This window comes from Anas platyrhynchos, chromosome 1, assembly GCF_047663525.1.
Source record: "Anas platyrhynchos isolate ZD024472 breed Pekin duck chromosome 1, IASCAAS_PekinDuck_T2T, whole genome shotgun sequence".
NCBI classification, from domain to species: Eukaryota; Metazoa; Chordata; class Aves; order Anseriformes; family Anatidae; genus Anas; species Anas platyrhynchos.
Window position 1 is genome coordinate 121,213,878 of NC_092587.1, and position 15,539 is coordinate 121,229,416.

General features: G+C 36.7%; 1 protein-coding gene across 4 annotated transcripts in view; it reads right to left on the reverse strand.

Annotated features, from left to right (window-relative positions):
* Positions 1-15,539, reverse strand: part of CFAP47 (cilia and flagella associated protein 47) — a 300,169-nt gene that overhangs the window by 67,619 nt on the left and 217,011 nt on the right. For 2 of the 4 annotated variants that reach the window (XM_038173027.2, XM_038173028.2), the window contains 3 exons: positions 14,718-14,822; positions 11,030-11,186; positions 6,161-6,256 (listed from right to left, as the gene is read on the reverse strand). In XM_038173027.2, coding sequence (XP_038028955.2) covers positions 6,161-6,256; positions 11,030-11,186; positions 14,718-14,822 — 358 coding nt within the window. Of the gene's footprint in view, positions 1-6,160; positions 6,257-7,598; positions 7,693-11,029; positions 11,187-14,717; positions 14,823-15,539 lie in introns of those variants that run through there. The other 2 variants (XR_005262638.2, XR_011804865.1) reach the window with 2 other exon arrangements.

Here is a 15,539-nt window from a genome sequence, read left to right on the forward strand (position 1 = left end):
GAAGGAAGGAAGGACGGACTCAAAACTAAATAAAAGTAGCAAAAGTTCATCAGAAAGAAGGAAGTCTTGGATAGATAAAACAGGAGAGTAGTTAGACCAAGGAAATTCAAAGGAAATCTGGCATCCAAATTCTCCATCATTTCAAAGGAACAGTTTCTCTTTGAAAGCATGTGAAGAAAAAAAAAAAAAAAAGTAATTGTTGAATCTACATGTAAAACCCTGAAAGGAAGGAAAACACTTTTTTTGAAATGAATTTCCCAACTATCCTCATTTTTTTTTTATTCTGGTTTGCAATGGGTTGTGCAAACTGGAATCTTCTTGGAAGAAATAAGACCAAAAGATGTGCTACATTCACTCACAAGTGTGTAGTCCATAAGATCAGACCCTGGAGAGCCATATACAAAACTTCCATAATACGTGCAAGTCTAGACTTCAGGTTTTAAATATCACTTTTGGTCAACACACCAACTGTTATTGTCTCGCAGTACTTGTTAATGCAAACATAGCCTAATTGAGCCTCTAATCATTGAATAGCATCAGCAACTCAGGAAGTGTTTATCTTTTCTCTACAGTTAATTTAATTGTTATATTTTCTGAAGATAAAAGTAGGGTACTATTGCCTAAGACATGCACATTGGTGTTTAGTCTTTTTATTGCTTGAATGCACCTTTTCTACAGGTTCTGTTATACAAATACTGACTGCTTCTTAACACAACCTCTGATGTAAGTTATAAAATGTAAAATTATGTCTTTGTTGCAAGTGACCAAACCACGGGTACAGAATGTAGTTAGAACATACAAGAGAAAAGAGAGCTCAACAGTTTCCAACATCATTTCAAAATAGTTTGCCAGAATGAATACCTTTCTCTCACAAGTGTTATTTTGTAGCTTTTCTAGTTATCTTGTGATAATTAAATAATTATAAAAGGGAAAGAAAGGAGTCTTCCTAGGAGCTAAGAAAACTGAGTATGTTAGTGCCATTGTCTTTCAGTCTTCGAAAGTGATTGCAAGAAAAAAAAAAAGGTGCAAATAAATACAGAAATAAAGAACTAAGTCTTGAAATCTGACATTTTAGGGGAATGGTCTGAAGACTTCAGCTAAAATCATGCCCTTTCTTAGCTGAAATTAGTTTAAGAGCTGAATTATCCATAATCATAGCACATCATAAAAAATATACTAAAATGCTTTTTCAATTATTGCTTAATAAAATATGAAACTATATTGCTTCTGAAGTGCATACACAATTTCAGTATCTCAAATTTAATTGCTATCACTGGTTTAACACTGCAGGCAGCAGCTTTTTGGATAATGTTGCCCTCACAGTATATACATTTACTGAATATATTTTAGCCTGCCTTTCTAAGTGCTTGTAAGGGTTAGTAAATACATGTATTTTATACCAAAAAACAGTGAAAAGGGAAAAAATAAATAGATAAATCATAGAGATCTCAGTAAAAAGGAAAAGAACTGATCATGCAACAGGTGAAATGATAGCTTTAAAATGTCAAAGTTTTAAATATATATCCTATAAAAATTACACTGAAATGTGAAGAGAAAGATCTACAAAATAAGGTTCTGATTACTGTTATTGTGTGATTGTACACCAAGTCATTTACAACAGACAAACTTATTGACCTCCTGGAACACTGAGGTATGCTAAACTATAAACTGCTAAGAATGAAGGTTGAATGAAAATGGGATCACAACTTCACACTAGGACCAGGTGAAATAATGCAGTCCGTGTTACTGAGAAAGAGTAATACACAGTCCAGAAGTCTTAGGTTACTACTGTGAAGCTCAGGCAGGAAAAAACAACAACAAAAACACTAACATGAGATACAATTTCACAGCATGGCTAGTATTTTGGCTCCTTTTGGTAAAAGGATGGTGAAACATGATCCCAAGATTTTCAGCATACTTAACTATTTCTGAATTTCTCCCTCTGTATTTTGCATTAGACAAAACAGAGTCAGTGAACCAAAACAAGTAATTAACTAGCAGCAAGCATGGTTTTTCCACAAGTGCAAATGTTGCATATAAAATGATCTGGTAATCATATTCCAGAAAGAATAAGAAAGAGTAAGAAGAATATTTGATTTCAGAATGTTTTCAAAACATTCTATGCTATAGGGAACAGTGATAAAGTAGTCTTTGTAACACCTACACCTAATCCACACTTCATCTACTGTTAAGTATACTAAGAAGAATCTTTCCATAAATATGATTCTTAACATGATTCCATTGTCCCTAAATTGTGAATGAGACCAGGTGCTAAACAAGTGTGCATTCACTGGTTTTATTGCCTCCCAACAAAAGAGATTAGGCTGCAGAATCCTCAGAGAAAAAGATTTATATTATGAAAGTATTTGATATAAAAGAATAAGTAGTGAAAAGTACAATTTATGAAGATTGTACTGTTGTTGTAATATTTCTTTTAAGTAATTGCTCTGTCACTTTAAATATGTACTTTCTGTGCTAGATTGCTTTGGACAGCTCCTTACAGCTTCTATGAAAAAAAAGTACGTAAGGGGGCAGCACACAGAAATGGCAACAGTTGCGACTTTCATATATGCCTGGGCAAAATCTACTTTTAGAAAATGATCCGATGTCCAGATAAATTCTTGCCTCTTCTACTTCTAAATCATTCTTATGAATCTTACTTGAAAATATTGCTGAAGCATAGTAAGTTTCAAGGAAAGAAAACAAAAACAGTTTGTCTGCAACACCGCTTAAAACAGAAGGGTATTCAAGTAGGATAGTCATCTTGAGGAAAACAGTACTATCTGGCAGATTTTTGAATGAAATTGAAAACAAATAATCCCTGTATCATTTTTCTAAGTCTGGTACAGTTAGGTATCACCTCCTCAAGGAAAATTGTATGGCTTATTCTGATATCTATACCAACATGAAACATTATAACAGACAGAAATGGATGAGCACACAATTGTATGAGATACTAACAAACCATTTTTTTTTTGCTTTAATGTATATTATAAGATATGAATAATTTATCTACATGCTTTGAAAACAGAAGGTCTACCTGAGAAGTATATAAAAATATAAAAATAGATATCAGGAAATTTATTTAACTGTTCTCTGTAAATATAGTAGACTATCTACCTCCTAAGCTTCAGCAGAAGTTGAAAGCTTCTTTATGAATAACTTGTAATAACTGAAATACTCTAATTCTATCCAAGCTTTGCCATAACGCTAGAATACTGAATAAACTCAATCAATCAATTTCCATCATATGCAAGATGTAAAACAAATTGGTAAGATTACAACACTAAAGGCAATTAACTACTTCCTATTCTATCTCAGATCAGATGTGACCTATAATATCATGTAAAATATAGTTCAAAAATAAAGTAAAATATTTAAGTCTTTTCCAGACAGTTCAAGTTTATAATTTCTAGATTTTATTGTCTCTTTTGAAACTACCATGAGCAACACAGGAAAATAGAAAAAACAGTAATTTGCAATAGCAAATCTATCTTAGAAAACAAACAAACAAAAAACAACACACAATTCAAAGGACAGGCAAGTCTGAAGAAAAAGATAAGCAATCTAGACCTCAATAATTGTGAAGTCTATTTCCTATTTTGTTTTCTTTAAGTTCAATAAAAAGTAGTAGTAGTAGTTATGAAATCATAGAATCATAGAATATCCTGAGTTGGAAGGGACCCTTAAGGATCATCAAGTCCAACTCTTGACACCGCACAGGTCTACCCAAAAGTTCAGACCATGTGACTAAGTGCACAGTCCAATCTCTTCTTAAATTCAGTCAGGCTCGGTGCAGTGACCACTTCCCTGGGGAGCCTGTTCCAGTGTGCAACCACTCTCTCTGTGAAGAACCCCCTCCTGATACCAAGCCTAAACTTCCCCTGCCTCAGCTTAACCCCGTTCCCGCGGGTCCTGTCGCTGGTGTTAATGGAGAAAAGGTCTCCTGCCTCTCGACACCCCCTTACGAGGAAGTTGTAGACTGCGATGAGGTCTCCCCTCAGCCTCCTCTTCTCCAGGCTGAACAGGCCCAGTGCCCTCAGCCGTTCCTCGTACGTCTTCCCCTCCAGGCCTTTCACCATCTTCGTAGCCCTCCTCTGGACACTCTCCAACAGTTTCATGTCCTTTTTATACTGTGGTGCCCAGAACTGCACACAGTACTCGAGGTGAGGCCGCACCAGCGCAGAGTAGAGCGGGACAATCACCTCCCTCGACCTACTAGCGATGCCGTGCTTGATGCACCCCAGGACACGGTTGGCCCTCCTGGCTGCCAGGGCACACTGCTGGCTCATATTCAACTTGCTGTCTACCACGACCCGCAGATCCCTCTCTTCTAGGCTGCTCTCCAGCGTCTCATTGCCCAGTCTGTACGTGCAGCCAGGGTTTCCCCGTCCCAGGTGCAGGACCCGGCACTTGCTCTTATTGAACTTCATGCGGTTGGCGATCGCCCAGCTCTCCAACCTATCCAGATCCCTCTGCAAGGCCTTTCCACCCTCATTCGAGTCCACAACTCCTCCAAGTTTGGTGTCATCAGCAAACTTGCTCAAAATACCTTCTATTCCTACATCCAGATCGTTTATAAAAATATTGAAAAGTACCGGCCCTAAAATGGAGCCTTGAGGGACCCCACTGGTGACCATCCACCAGCCTGACACAGCCCCATTTACCATAACCCTTTGGGCCCTGCCCATTAGCCAATTGCCCACCCATCGTATGACGTTTTTATTTAGCTGTATGGTGGACATTTTGTCCAGTAGGATCCTATGGGAAACGGTGTCAAAAGCCTTGCTGAAGTCCAAAAAAATCACATCAGCTGGTTTCCCTTGGTCCACCATATGGGTGATCTTATCATAAAAGGAAATCAGGTTAGTTAGGCAGGACCTACCCTTCACAAACCCATGCTGGCTGGGACCAATGACTGCTTTGTCCCCCAGGTGCGCCTCAATAAGTTCGAGAACCATCTTCTCCATGATTTTACCAGGCACTGACGTGAGACTGACAGGCCTGTAATTGCTAGGGTCTTCTTTCTGACCCTTCTTGAAAATCGGCACAACATTTGCCAGCTTCCAGTCTACCGGGACCTCTCCAGATTCCCAGGATCATTGAAAAATAATTGAGAGAGGTTCCGCGATGACGTCCGCCAGCTCTTTCAGCACCCGGGGATGAATCCCATCCGGACCCATGGACTTGTAGGGATCCAGGTGGAGTAGCAAATCCCGCACACATTCAGGGTCTGTCATCCCCACCGTCCTGGTCCTCCAGCTCAGTGGAGGCCTAACATGCCTAACATGTTTATTCTTGAAATTTCTTACCCTTTCCTTTTAACTGCAAAACATTTTATTTTAAAGATTTTTTTTAGTGTTTACATGTTTTTCCTTTCTGCTACTTCAGGCTTTAGGAAACAGTGACTTGCTATAGGATAAACTAATAATATGAGTATTGATAATAGTTTAAATATTTGTAAATATTGTTTTTAAGTGTATTTGTAGTTATTATAAAAATATATAATTATTCACTAAAAATTAGGAAGCCATTCGATTTAAATTTATTTAAGAATTTTAACAATTGATGTTCATAATAGTTCATAAACATTTTAATAATTTTGCTGTTCATCTTTACAGTCATAAAATACAACTTTATTTGAATTTAGTTTCTTAATTCGTAGCATTTTGTAGAAATACGTCAAGACTACATTACTGTATGGGCTCATTCATCCTTTTATATAATACTTATGGCACCTATTATGCGGTCAGGCTGTAGCCCTCTTCTTTCTTTTACACATCAGCATCACTAGTAACATTTGTGCTTTGATAGTAAGACATTATTTACAAAAGAAGTCATATCATATTCCAGTAGCCTAAGAAAATCATTGCAGAGGTAAGGAAAAAATAAAAAATAGCTGTCAAAAATGAACAAATCAAACCTGAGAAGAACTTTACAGGATGCACATCTGATATATATATATATTAATTTGTATTTGTTAAGTAAAACAGACAGTGGCATTGGGGTAATACTGAGCTCCACAGTACTCAGATTCAGCACATAACTGGAATAGCGCCATTCATCAAAACACTGAATTTTGCATACACTGTAGTTTTCAGGCTCTATAAAAGACCATACCTTGTTAAAATTTCAAAAGAAAACTCAATAAATTACATACCTCGTGTCTGTTTAAGAAGAAGATGGAAAGCAGATTCCTTAGTGGTGAACTTAGTTAGGACAGATGCACTGAGGTGACAACTGGACTGTTCCTGATCTGAGGACCAAAAATAAAAAAATAAAAAATAAACAACCAAGAATCTGACTACTTCAGAATAATATATCCCGTGTTAAAGAGCAGTAATATTGAATAGCAAACCGCTGACAAAAGATATGATACACAGAAATACAACAAACTGTCTGGAGAAGACCACCTGGTTACAGAACAAGATTAAAATAACTTTAAGGAACAGAAGAATGAACAAAGATGTTCAGGAAGGTGAAGAGAAGCTCTCATGATGGAAAATATCCAATGTCCTGTTTCTTGTCAGAAGACAGTCTCAAAATTATTTCACCTCAGGAACAAAGTTTCAGGTTTTGGAAAGTAGTTTAGAGGTTGAAAATTAAATTTGCAACCCATTTGCAAGCTAGAATTCAAATACACTTTCAAATTATCAAAGGTGGGTGCATAAGAAAAGCCTACATACCTATTTTAATATATTACTAGAGCAACATTTTTTCTTAAACTGAGATACTGCAATGGCAGAAAAGCTATCTGAAATGGTTTCCTTATAAGTATTCTTTAAATCTATATAAGGACCATATAAGGAAATTTATAATTTCCTATATAATAGTGTAGCCTATTGGCTACACTATTCCTGATACAAGCCAGGATGCCATTGGCCTTCTTGGCCACCTGGGGACACCTGGATTCATGTTCAGGCAAACATCAATCGGCACCCCCAGATCGTTTTCCTCTGCACAGCTTTCCAGCCACTCTGCCCCAAGCCTGTAGCATTGCTTGGGGTTGTTGTGGCCAAAGTGCAGAACCCAGCACTTAGTCATGTTGAACCTCATCCCATTGGCCTCTGCCCATCCTCACCAGGTTCCTCTGTGGGAACCTGGTGAGGATGGGCAGGTTCCTTCCTACCCTCTGGCACATTGACACTTCCCCTCAACTTGGTGTCACCTGCTGTCGTCCCCAGCTTAGTGTCGTCTGTACATACATGTATACATACCTGTTACCATTACTACGATATCTACAACATGTGAGTTAGTATACCCATTACCTTTCCAGGTAAACTCTATTTGGACAACATAAAAGTTTAACTAAATTACTTTCCAGAACATATAAAGACCATAAATAGTAAGCTGAACATTGTTTACAAGACTAGGTTTCTCTTTCTTTGAAAAGAAGGAATCAGGGTAACAAATTCAAGACACTTTAAGAAGACAATTATGGGTTTTGTTCCATATAGATCACAGTACAAATTTGTTTCTCATAATTGCTCTTCTTGCTGTACAAATCAGAATACCAGATTACACTTCACGCTAGAATGAAACATGCCACATTCCGCAATCTGCACTGAGAAGCTTCATGTCATACATGTAATACGCACCTGTATTTTAAGAAATTGTATAATCACTTAATTCCCAAGCAAATAGGGTAGGTTGCATAGCTAGTAATTCACAGTGCTTCTATATGTGTCTGAACTAAGATAAATAAAATAATTACAAAGGGAAAATAGAATGAGAGAAATACAAAAGGTAAACATTTTAGAAGGAAGATTGCATTAGTAACAATGTAAAAAGATAAATAAATAAATTACTGTATCTTCAGCCACCCCAGCATAGCTGCCCCATGAGTTGACAAATGAAAGCAATTAGATAAAGAGATATTCCAACAATTTATCAGTGTCCCTCTGGGCTGAAGCTCTACCATTCATCATGTCAGCCACTTCCCCCAATTTACATTGCACTCATGTCGAGGGAGGCGATTGTCCCCCTCTGCTCTGCCCTTGAGAGGCCCCATTTGGAGTACTGCATCCGAATCTAGGGTCCCCAGCACCAGAAGGATGTTGAGCTGTTAGAATGGGTCCGGAAGAGGGTCACAAAGTTGATCAGAGGGCTGGAGCACTTCTCCTGTGATGAAAGGCTGAGAGAGCTTGGGCCCTTCAGCCTGAAGAAGAGAAGGCTCTGGGGTGACCTTACTGCAGCTTTTCAGTATTTGAAGGGGGCCTATAAAAAACACTGGTAACTTTTTGCTCAGTGGGATAATAACAGGACAAGGGGTTATGGTTTTAAACTAAAAGAGGGGAGATTTAGATTAGAGATTAGGAGAAAATTCTTCACTCAGAGGGTGGTGAGGCACTGGCACAGGTTGCCCAGAGAAGGTGTGGATGCCCCATCCCTGGAGGTGTTGAAGGCCAGGCTGGATGAGGTGCTGGGCAACATCATCTAGTAGGTAGCATCCCTGTCTATGGCAGGAGGGTTGGAACTGGATAGTCTTTAAGGTCCTTTCCAACCCAAGCCGTTCTATGATTCTATGATTCTATGATCATCCAGGTCATTAATAAGGGTTTTGAATAATATGGACCCCAGGATTGACCCCTCATTACAAGACAGCAGTTAACTGTCAAACTGTTGATTGCTATCCTTTGAGACCAATTGTTCACCCACATTTTCAACCTACTCAGCAGTCTGTTCATTATGTTTGAACTTCCTTAGCTTCCAAATGAGAATGCTATAGGAAACACTGATTAAAGTCTTACTGAATCATGTTATATTATATCCACTGCTCCTCCTTCATCTGCATAATCAGTCATTTCCATGTAGAAGGCAATCAGGTTAGTCAATCATGATTTGCACTTAACAAGGCCATCTGACTACTCCTGATTATCTTCTTGACTTTCACGTGCTTGGAAATGTACTGTATTGGGCTGCACAGAGTGCAAGAGGATGTGTCTAACGACCCTACCAGGTGCTGAGGTGAAGCTGATCAACCCACTGCTTCTTCAGTGTTGCTTCTACAATTTTAGAAGAAGGGAACAATATGTCTCTTTTCTATTTATCAGGGATATCTCCTGATCACCATGAATTTTCACTCACAATCACATTGGTGAAATCTTTTATCACTTTATGAATTTTATCTGGACTTGTGGATCTGAATGAATCCAGCTGCTATAAATAGTCCACAGCCCATAGCTTCCTGATGAGCACCTGTCTCCATTTCAAACCATGTCAATACATGCTGCCTTGGGAGAAGTTTTTGCTTGCAAATCTTAATAGGGTTGGAGGGACATCAAACGCTTCAGCATTTTCTGCACTGTCTGTAACTAGTTGATTCCCCCACATCCATTCATAGACTCATCTGCATTTTTCTTAAATTTTGTTAGGCAACTACCTTTAGAACCTCTTTTTGGTACTTTCTGTTAGTCTCCACACCTTCTGGGCTGTGGCCTTCCTGATATTTTTGGTAGGTACTCTCATGGTGCTTTTATACTCACTTTTTGTTACATGTTTTTCATTCCACCTCATCTAGGTTTAGTCCATTGAATATAGTATTGGCACTGCTAATAACAAGCCATGGGACTTAAGTTTAATTCAGTGCAAAGCATCAAGATTTTCTCACCTTGTTTGGACTTGAATTATTTTAGCTGTATTTAACTAATAGCCCAAGTGCCAACTATTGTTTTATCTGTTTTTCAGCTTAAGTTTTGTGATATCCTGTAGTATTACCCTATAGATATTATAAAATATATGGTAAAAATCTAATAAAATTACGTGATCATTGCAGAACTAAATCTCGGGATCAACAAGAAAGCAAGTGTAGCAATAGTCTTTTGGAAACATAATGATGGTTCTGGAATTTTTATATGGAATTCTCAGGAGATCACTGAGAGGTTTTTTGTTTGTTTGTTCTCAGAAACATAGAACAAACAAAAACGCTGACTTTGGTGAGGTTATAAGAGACAACCGGATGTCTATGAATGGTGTTGAAGGGAGACTTTACATGGTGGTGACTTTATAGAAGGAGTTTATTTCACTAGCAGATAAAAGAACTGCTCTCAATTGTTTTTTTCATGTGTGGTGTTGTTCAATTTTCACAAGTCTTTATATTTCTAATTCATATCTCAGAAGTTGTAATTTATTCAAAAGCATTAATTCATTGCAGCAAATAAACATGAATCTACATTTGTAAAAATTGTGTTTCTTCCCTTTGTCTATGCACCACAAACACCAAATCAGAGCATGACTGTGTAAACCTGGCTTAAAGCGTACATTTGTATAAGTTTGATTTTGCTGAAAGTGGCTGCTGAAAGGTGTACCTTTGATTTTTGTTATATGCATAAGCTAAGAAATGCTTTAGCACTTGTTTTATGATGCTACATATTATGTTGGACCATGTGGAGATTCAGAGAACATTCTAAAGCTCTCTTCTTCACTAAAAGACAAATTTAGTTCTGAGATAGAATCTGGGACTTTGAACTTGATTTCTACACTATTTCTGAAATCTCAGTATGGACAGTGACAATTATATTTGTTAATTCTGGATCTTGTATTATTTCTTGATGCATGTTTAAAATTATTTCTGAAACATACTTGCTTGGAACAAATCAGAAATGTTTTGCTCTTATTAACTTCTTTAACTGTCTGTAATCTGAAAGAAATAATTTGGAAAACACCTGAGGAACAAAACTGAAACAAAACATTAGCTATCTGTCTTAGACATAGAGCTCCCAAAATATACCCCAGGAGACTCGACTCCTATTGCCTAAATGTTACAGTACAGTTCAAAGTAAACAACCAGCTGCATGTATACAGGAGTTTGCATGATGGAAGTGCTCTACTATGAACAGGTTTTAGAGGTTTATGTTCTTCCTCAGCTTCCGCAGCATAGACTATATAGGTTTTCAGGGTGGATGTGAATGATACACAATACTCTTGTTTCCTAGAAATGGAATAAGTCAAATGTAATCATATCCCACCCACAGTTTTATTGCAATGAAGGAGCTTAAGTTCCTCCCCCCACCCAAAACCAATACCATACCTGTTAGCATGACATCTACCAGAACATTTTCAGGAGTTGGATTTTTGAAGGATATGATGACAGAAGAACCCTGGAAAATGCATGCACTCATGCTAGTTGGCTCCATCAAGTGAGGAGGAAGACCAGTCCCCGACAGGTAAAATATCCATTCTATAATCTGTGAATGAAAACTGTGTCATTATTTATTATTAGACCAGTCAGACTTAAATATTTTAAGGGAAACTGTCTTCTTCTAGTGCTCTATGTCTCTTTCCCTTGTGAGTGAAGTGCTTTGATTCTTTCTTATTCCCTCAAGCTATTATGTACTCTAAGTATTACTATCTTGGAATCAATAGTTCCACTGTTTAAGGCTTTTCGTATGGGAGTTTGGGAGATGTTCACATCCCCTTTTTGTATGTTACTTTCATGCTACTCAGAGCTCCCAGTGTAGTGAATGCAAAGATGTGGGTGATTGCAAGAAGGCAACTCAAAGCATGTATATTAGAATCTGAAAGGAGATTGAGAAGTCATCTTGCGAAGACACAGAACGAAGGCAAATGATTAATTGATGGGGCAGCAATAAAATCATCAAAGAGATAAAATTGTTACTCCAAAGGCAGGAAAGAACTCTAACAACTATACTGAGAAGAATCAAGAGGACTGGAAAATACTGGTGGATATAGAATATCACCACAGAGCATTAAAAAATAATATACATACAGATAAAATTAAACTGAGGTGTTAATTTTCATCAAATTTTCAGCATGACACTAAAGAGCTGCCTGCCCCAGATTTGCTCTTTCAAGATTATAAAGATTGGTATTAGCAATGCCACTCATGGAACCTTTAAAGGTAAATGGCAAATGTAGATATACTACCATTATTTAAGGAAAATGTTTAATTTGCAGATTCCTGATGCTATCTTTATAGAACTATATAGACTAAAATCTTATTACAAACTTCCCAAAGTGATCCTTTGATCAGTTTTGTTCACTATCATTTAAAAAGTTAAGCACCACAAGGAGAGCAGAAAACTATAAATAAAATCAAGACACTATTTTTGTTATCTTCAATATTGCATTTACTTTTACATAGACTGTCTGAAAAAAATAAGGAACATCTGTAAGAAACAGAGCTTAAAACCTAACAAAACTGGAAATATTGTAAAAGGTGGCTAATCCATTGAGACTTTTCAGTATAAACAGGAATAAATAAAATATCATGTATTCAGAAAATAGCACTGGACAGCAAAATTGCTTGTCATAGAATCACAAGAAGGAATCTAGGAAGGTCATCAAATCCAACCATCAACCTGAACCAACAAGTTCCATAACTAACCTATGTCCCTGAGTGCCACATCCACATGTCTCTTAAATACCTCTAGGGATGGGGACTCAACCAGTTTCCTGGGCGGCCCACTCCAATGCTTAACCACCCTCTCTTTGAATAAATTATTTCTAATGTCCAATTTAAACCTCCGCTGGTGCAACTTGAGACTGATTTGTCAGGTCCTGTCACTTGTTGCCTGAGAAAAGAGGCCATCACCCTGCTCTCTGCCACTTCCTCTCGAGTAGTTGTCGAAAGCTATGAGGTCTCCCCCTCAACCTTGTATTCTCCAAACTAAACAACCCCAGTTCCCTCAATCACTCTTCTAAGTTTAGTTCTCTAATCCCTTCAGCAGCCTCACTGCTCTTCTCTGTACATGCTTGAGCAACTCAATATCCTTCTTGTAGTGAGGGGCCCAAAACTGAACAAAATATTCATGGTGCAGTCTCACTAGTGCACTAGTATCACTAGTGCACTAAGCTTCTCTTTAATACTACTTACTACTATTAAATTCTCTACACTACACCTGAGTGCTAGAGATGCATTAAGAGAATAGAATAAAAGAAATACATTAGAACTCCGTGTGTGGGTTATATTATGGATGATATTTCTGTTCTGCTGTCCCAACAAAGTTAATTTCTGATTTCACAAAGTATGGCACAATTAGAACAAAACTCAGATTCATTTTGTGAAGAACTCTTAATGCAGCTGCAAACCAGGGAAAAAAAAAAAAAAAAAAAAAGGCAGGTAATTGCACAGAGCAGTTTATCTCAGTTCAGCAAAAAGCATAATCAGAAACTGTAAGTGCTGTCATTAACTGATTTTTTATTAGTCAGCTATTTAGCTATCAGATAGCTTAAGTATCCATTCAGATATATTTAATCAGAGAAATCAAGAGAAAGAGATTGATATTGAGGTATTTTGTAGATAAAAAGTTGTTTGATCCATCATTGACAAGAAACATTATTTAAGTCTTCATTAATAATGTCAGTTATACCTTTGCAAATATTCACTGACAGTTACCAGTATAACAATTAGCAAGCAAAAGTAGTCTGGGATGAAATTAGTAGGACTGTAGCAGTATAAAATGAATGGAAATGTACAAAATTCAAAAGACTCAGGCATAAAAAGAGCACTCAAAATTACAAAGGTTATACCAATATATTGAAAAGGTTAAATGGGTCTGGATGAAGCAACTAGAAGGATGCAATACTAACTGAATTTTATTGCAGATAAGAAAATGGGATTTGCAATTATTTGAAAGGACATGCACAGAATGACAAAATTCAGGTGATAGGGCTCAATTTGTTCCTGAAATTTTTAAATGAATTATTTGAATGTTTCATTGATTCTGTATTTGGTGACGAATTATTATTTTTTAATATAGAGATACAACTTCTATGTACCATTATTATTATTCAGACAAGACAATGGCATTCTGTTCTCTTGAACTGCTGTGGGGCATACACTATTCACATGGCAATTGCTGGTGTCTTGTTTTTATACTTATTAAGTATTTAAGAGGAGATATCCTGAAAATAACTGCTGTGCTAACACCACCTACAAATTATCTGTCTTTTAGAAATACTGTAATGTGAAAGAAATTGCTACATTAATTCCTTCACTATTTCTTTTCTTCACATAAAATAATATTTGTTTTTGCAGTGTTACTTAAAACACTACTGAAAACTTCTGGTAGCCCTCAATTGGAATAATTCATGGGTCAGTAATCTATTAATGTATCTGAGTGACCAAAAAGAATAAAGAGAGGAAACTGCATGGAAAGGAAATAATTCACTCAACCAGAGCTTGTGTGAAGAAATACTGACATTTACATCGTATTATCAGTTTTCCTTTTGTTTCCAGATGCAATTTTCAGTCATCTAGTAGGTCACGCTGATGACTTTATTCTTCATTTAGGTGTTCTTCATTAAAAATTGGGAAAATTCAAAGACAAATACAAAAAAAGTCAACTATTCTAAAATCTCAAAGTAAAAACCATTTTTAATTAAACTGAAGAAGTAACTTTTCCAAGTAAACAACCTTTCAAAATTCAGATCAGAATAAAACAATTCAAAATTTTGGAAAAACTTCAAGAAATTAAACTTCAGAGGAGACAATGCTAAGAAATGCTAGTGTTATGGTATTAAAAACACCAGAACTGCCTGATTACTAAGAAAACTAAAGGTATTTATTACATATTCTAGCTCCTAGTCCATTACCTCAAATATTAAAATAGCAAATAGAACATATTTACATTTGCTCTTTAATTATGTATCCAGCAATTAAATTTCAACTTGACCTTTATCCTGAAACCCTTATATGCCTATTAAAAACATTATCCAATCCAAATGTATTGTGGACAGTAAATATAGTACCATACCTGTGAACATTTGAAGGTTATCGATGCCTTGTGATTTCCTTTTCCAAGGACAGATGGACAGAATTGCACGGGTACTTCAGTGGTGGAATGAGGTGCAACAATCAGCTGTAAAATGCAAGAAAGATGCAAAGGAATGAGAGGGTGGAAAAAAGGATTTTTTTTTTTTTTTTAGTCAGTTTCTGTTTTGTGCTCTGTATCGACAGTGTTGATGTTTATGTAATTAATCTGTTCCATCTGATACATTCTCTACTCTCAACATCCATTGGCTGCTAAGGCAGCAAGTGTACTGCAGTAAACAATCTTTGTAGAAGTCACTGCACGTTTGTCTTTTTCCTAGAAACTGCAGAGCTGGTGTTACTGATTGCTCCAAGGACAGGGGCAGCAGCTCTCACAAATACCAGTTGAAGATGGCTTTGGTGTCTGAGCATACTGATGATGATAAAAAGTTATCACTCTGACCTCCAAAAACAAACTGTCTTATAGGTCAAATACATGGCAAGTTTAATAAACTAGTGCTTTGCCTCTTTTCCTCTTACCTTTATCTAAACTAACATTGTAAATGATGTTCCTAGTTTTCTCTTCTGAAGTACACTACTTGACTCCCAATTACACATGGAAAAGCAAAGTAGCAGACTACAGTGAGGTCATAGATACTTTGATGAACTAGATAAGCAGTGAAATAATAGACTTGTGAATAATTTATATGTTGACGAATTCACAACTTCTGTGCTTATTTTTTGTAACAACATAAAAAAAAAAAAACACAACACAAAAACTAGTGGGCTTTTAATATTATACATATGTTTAAATATTTATGTGTAA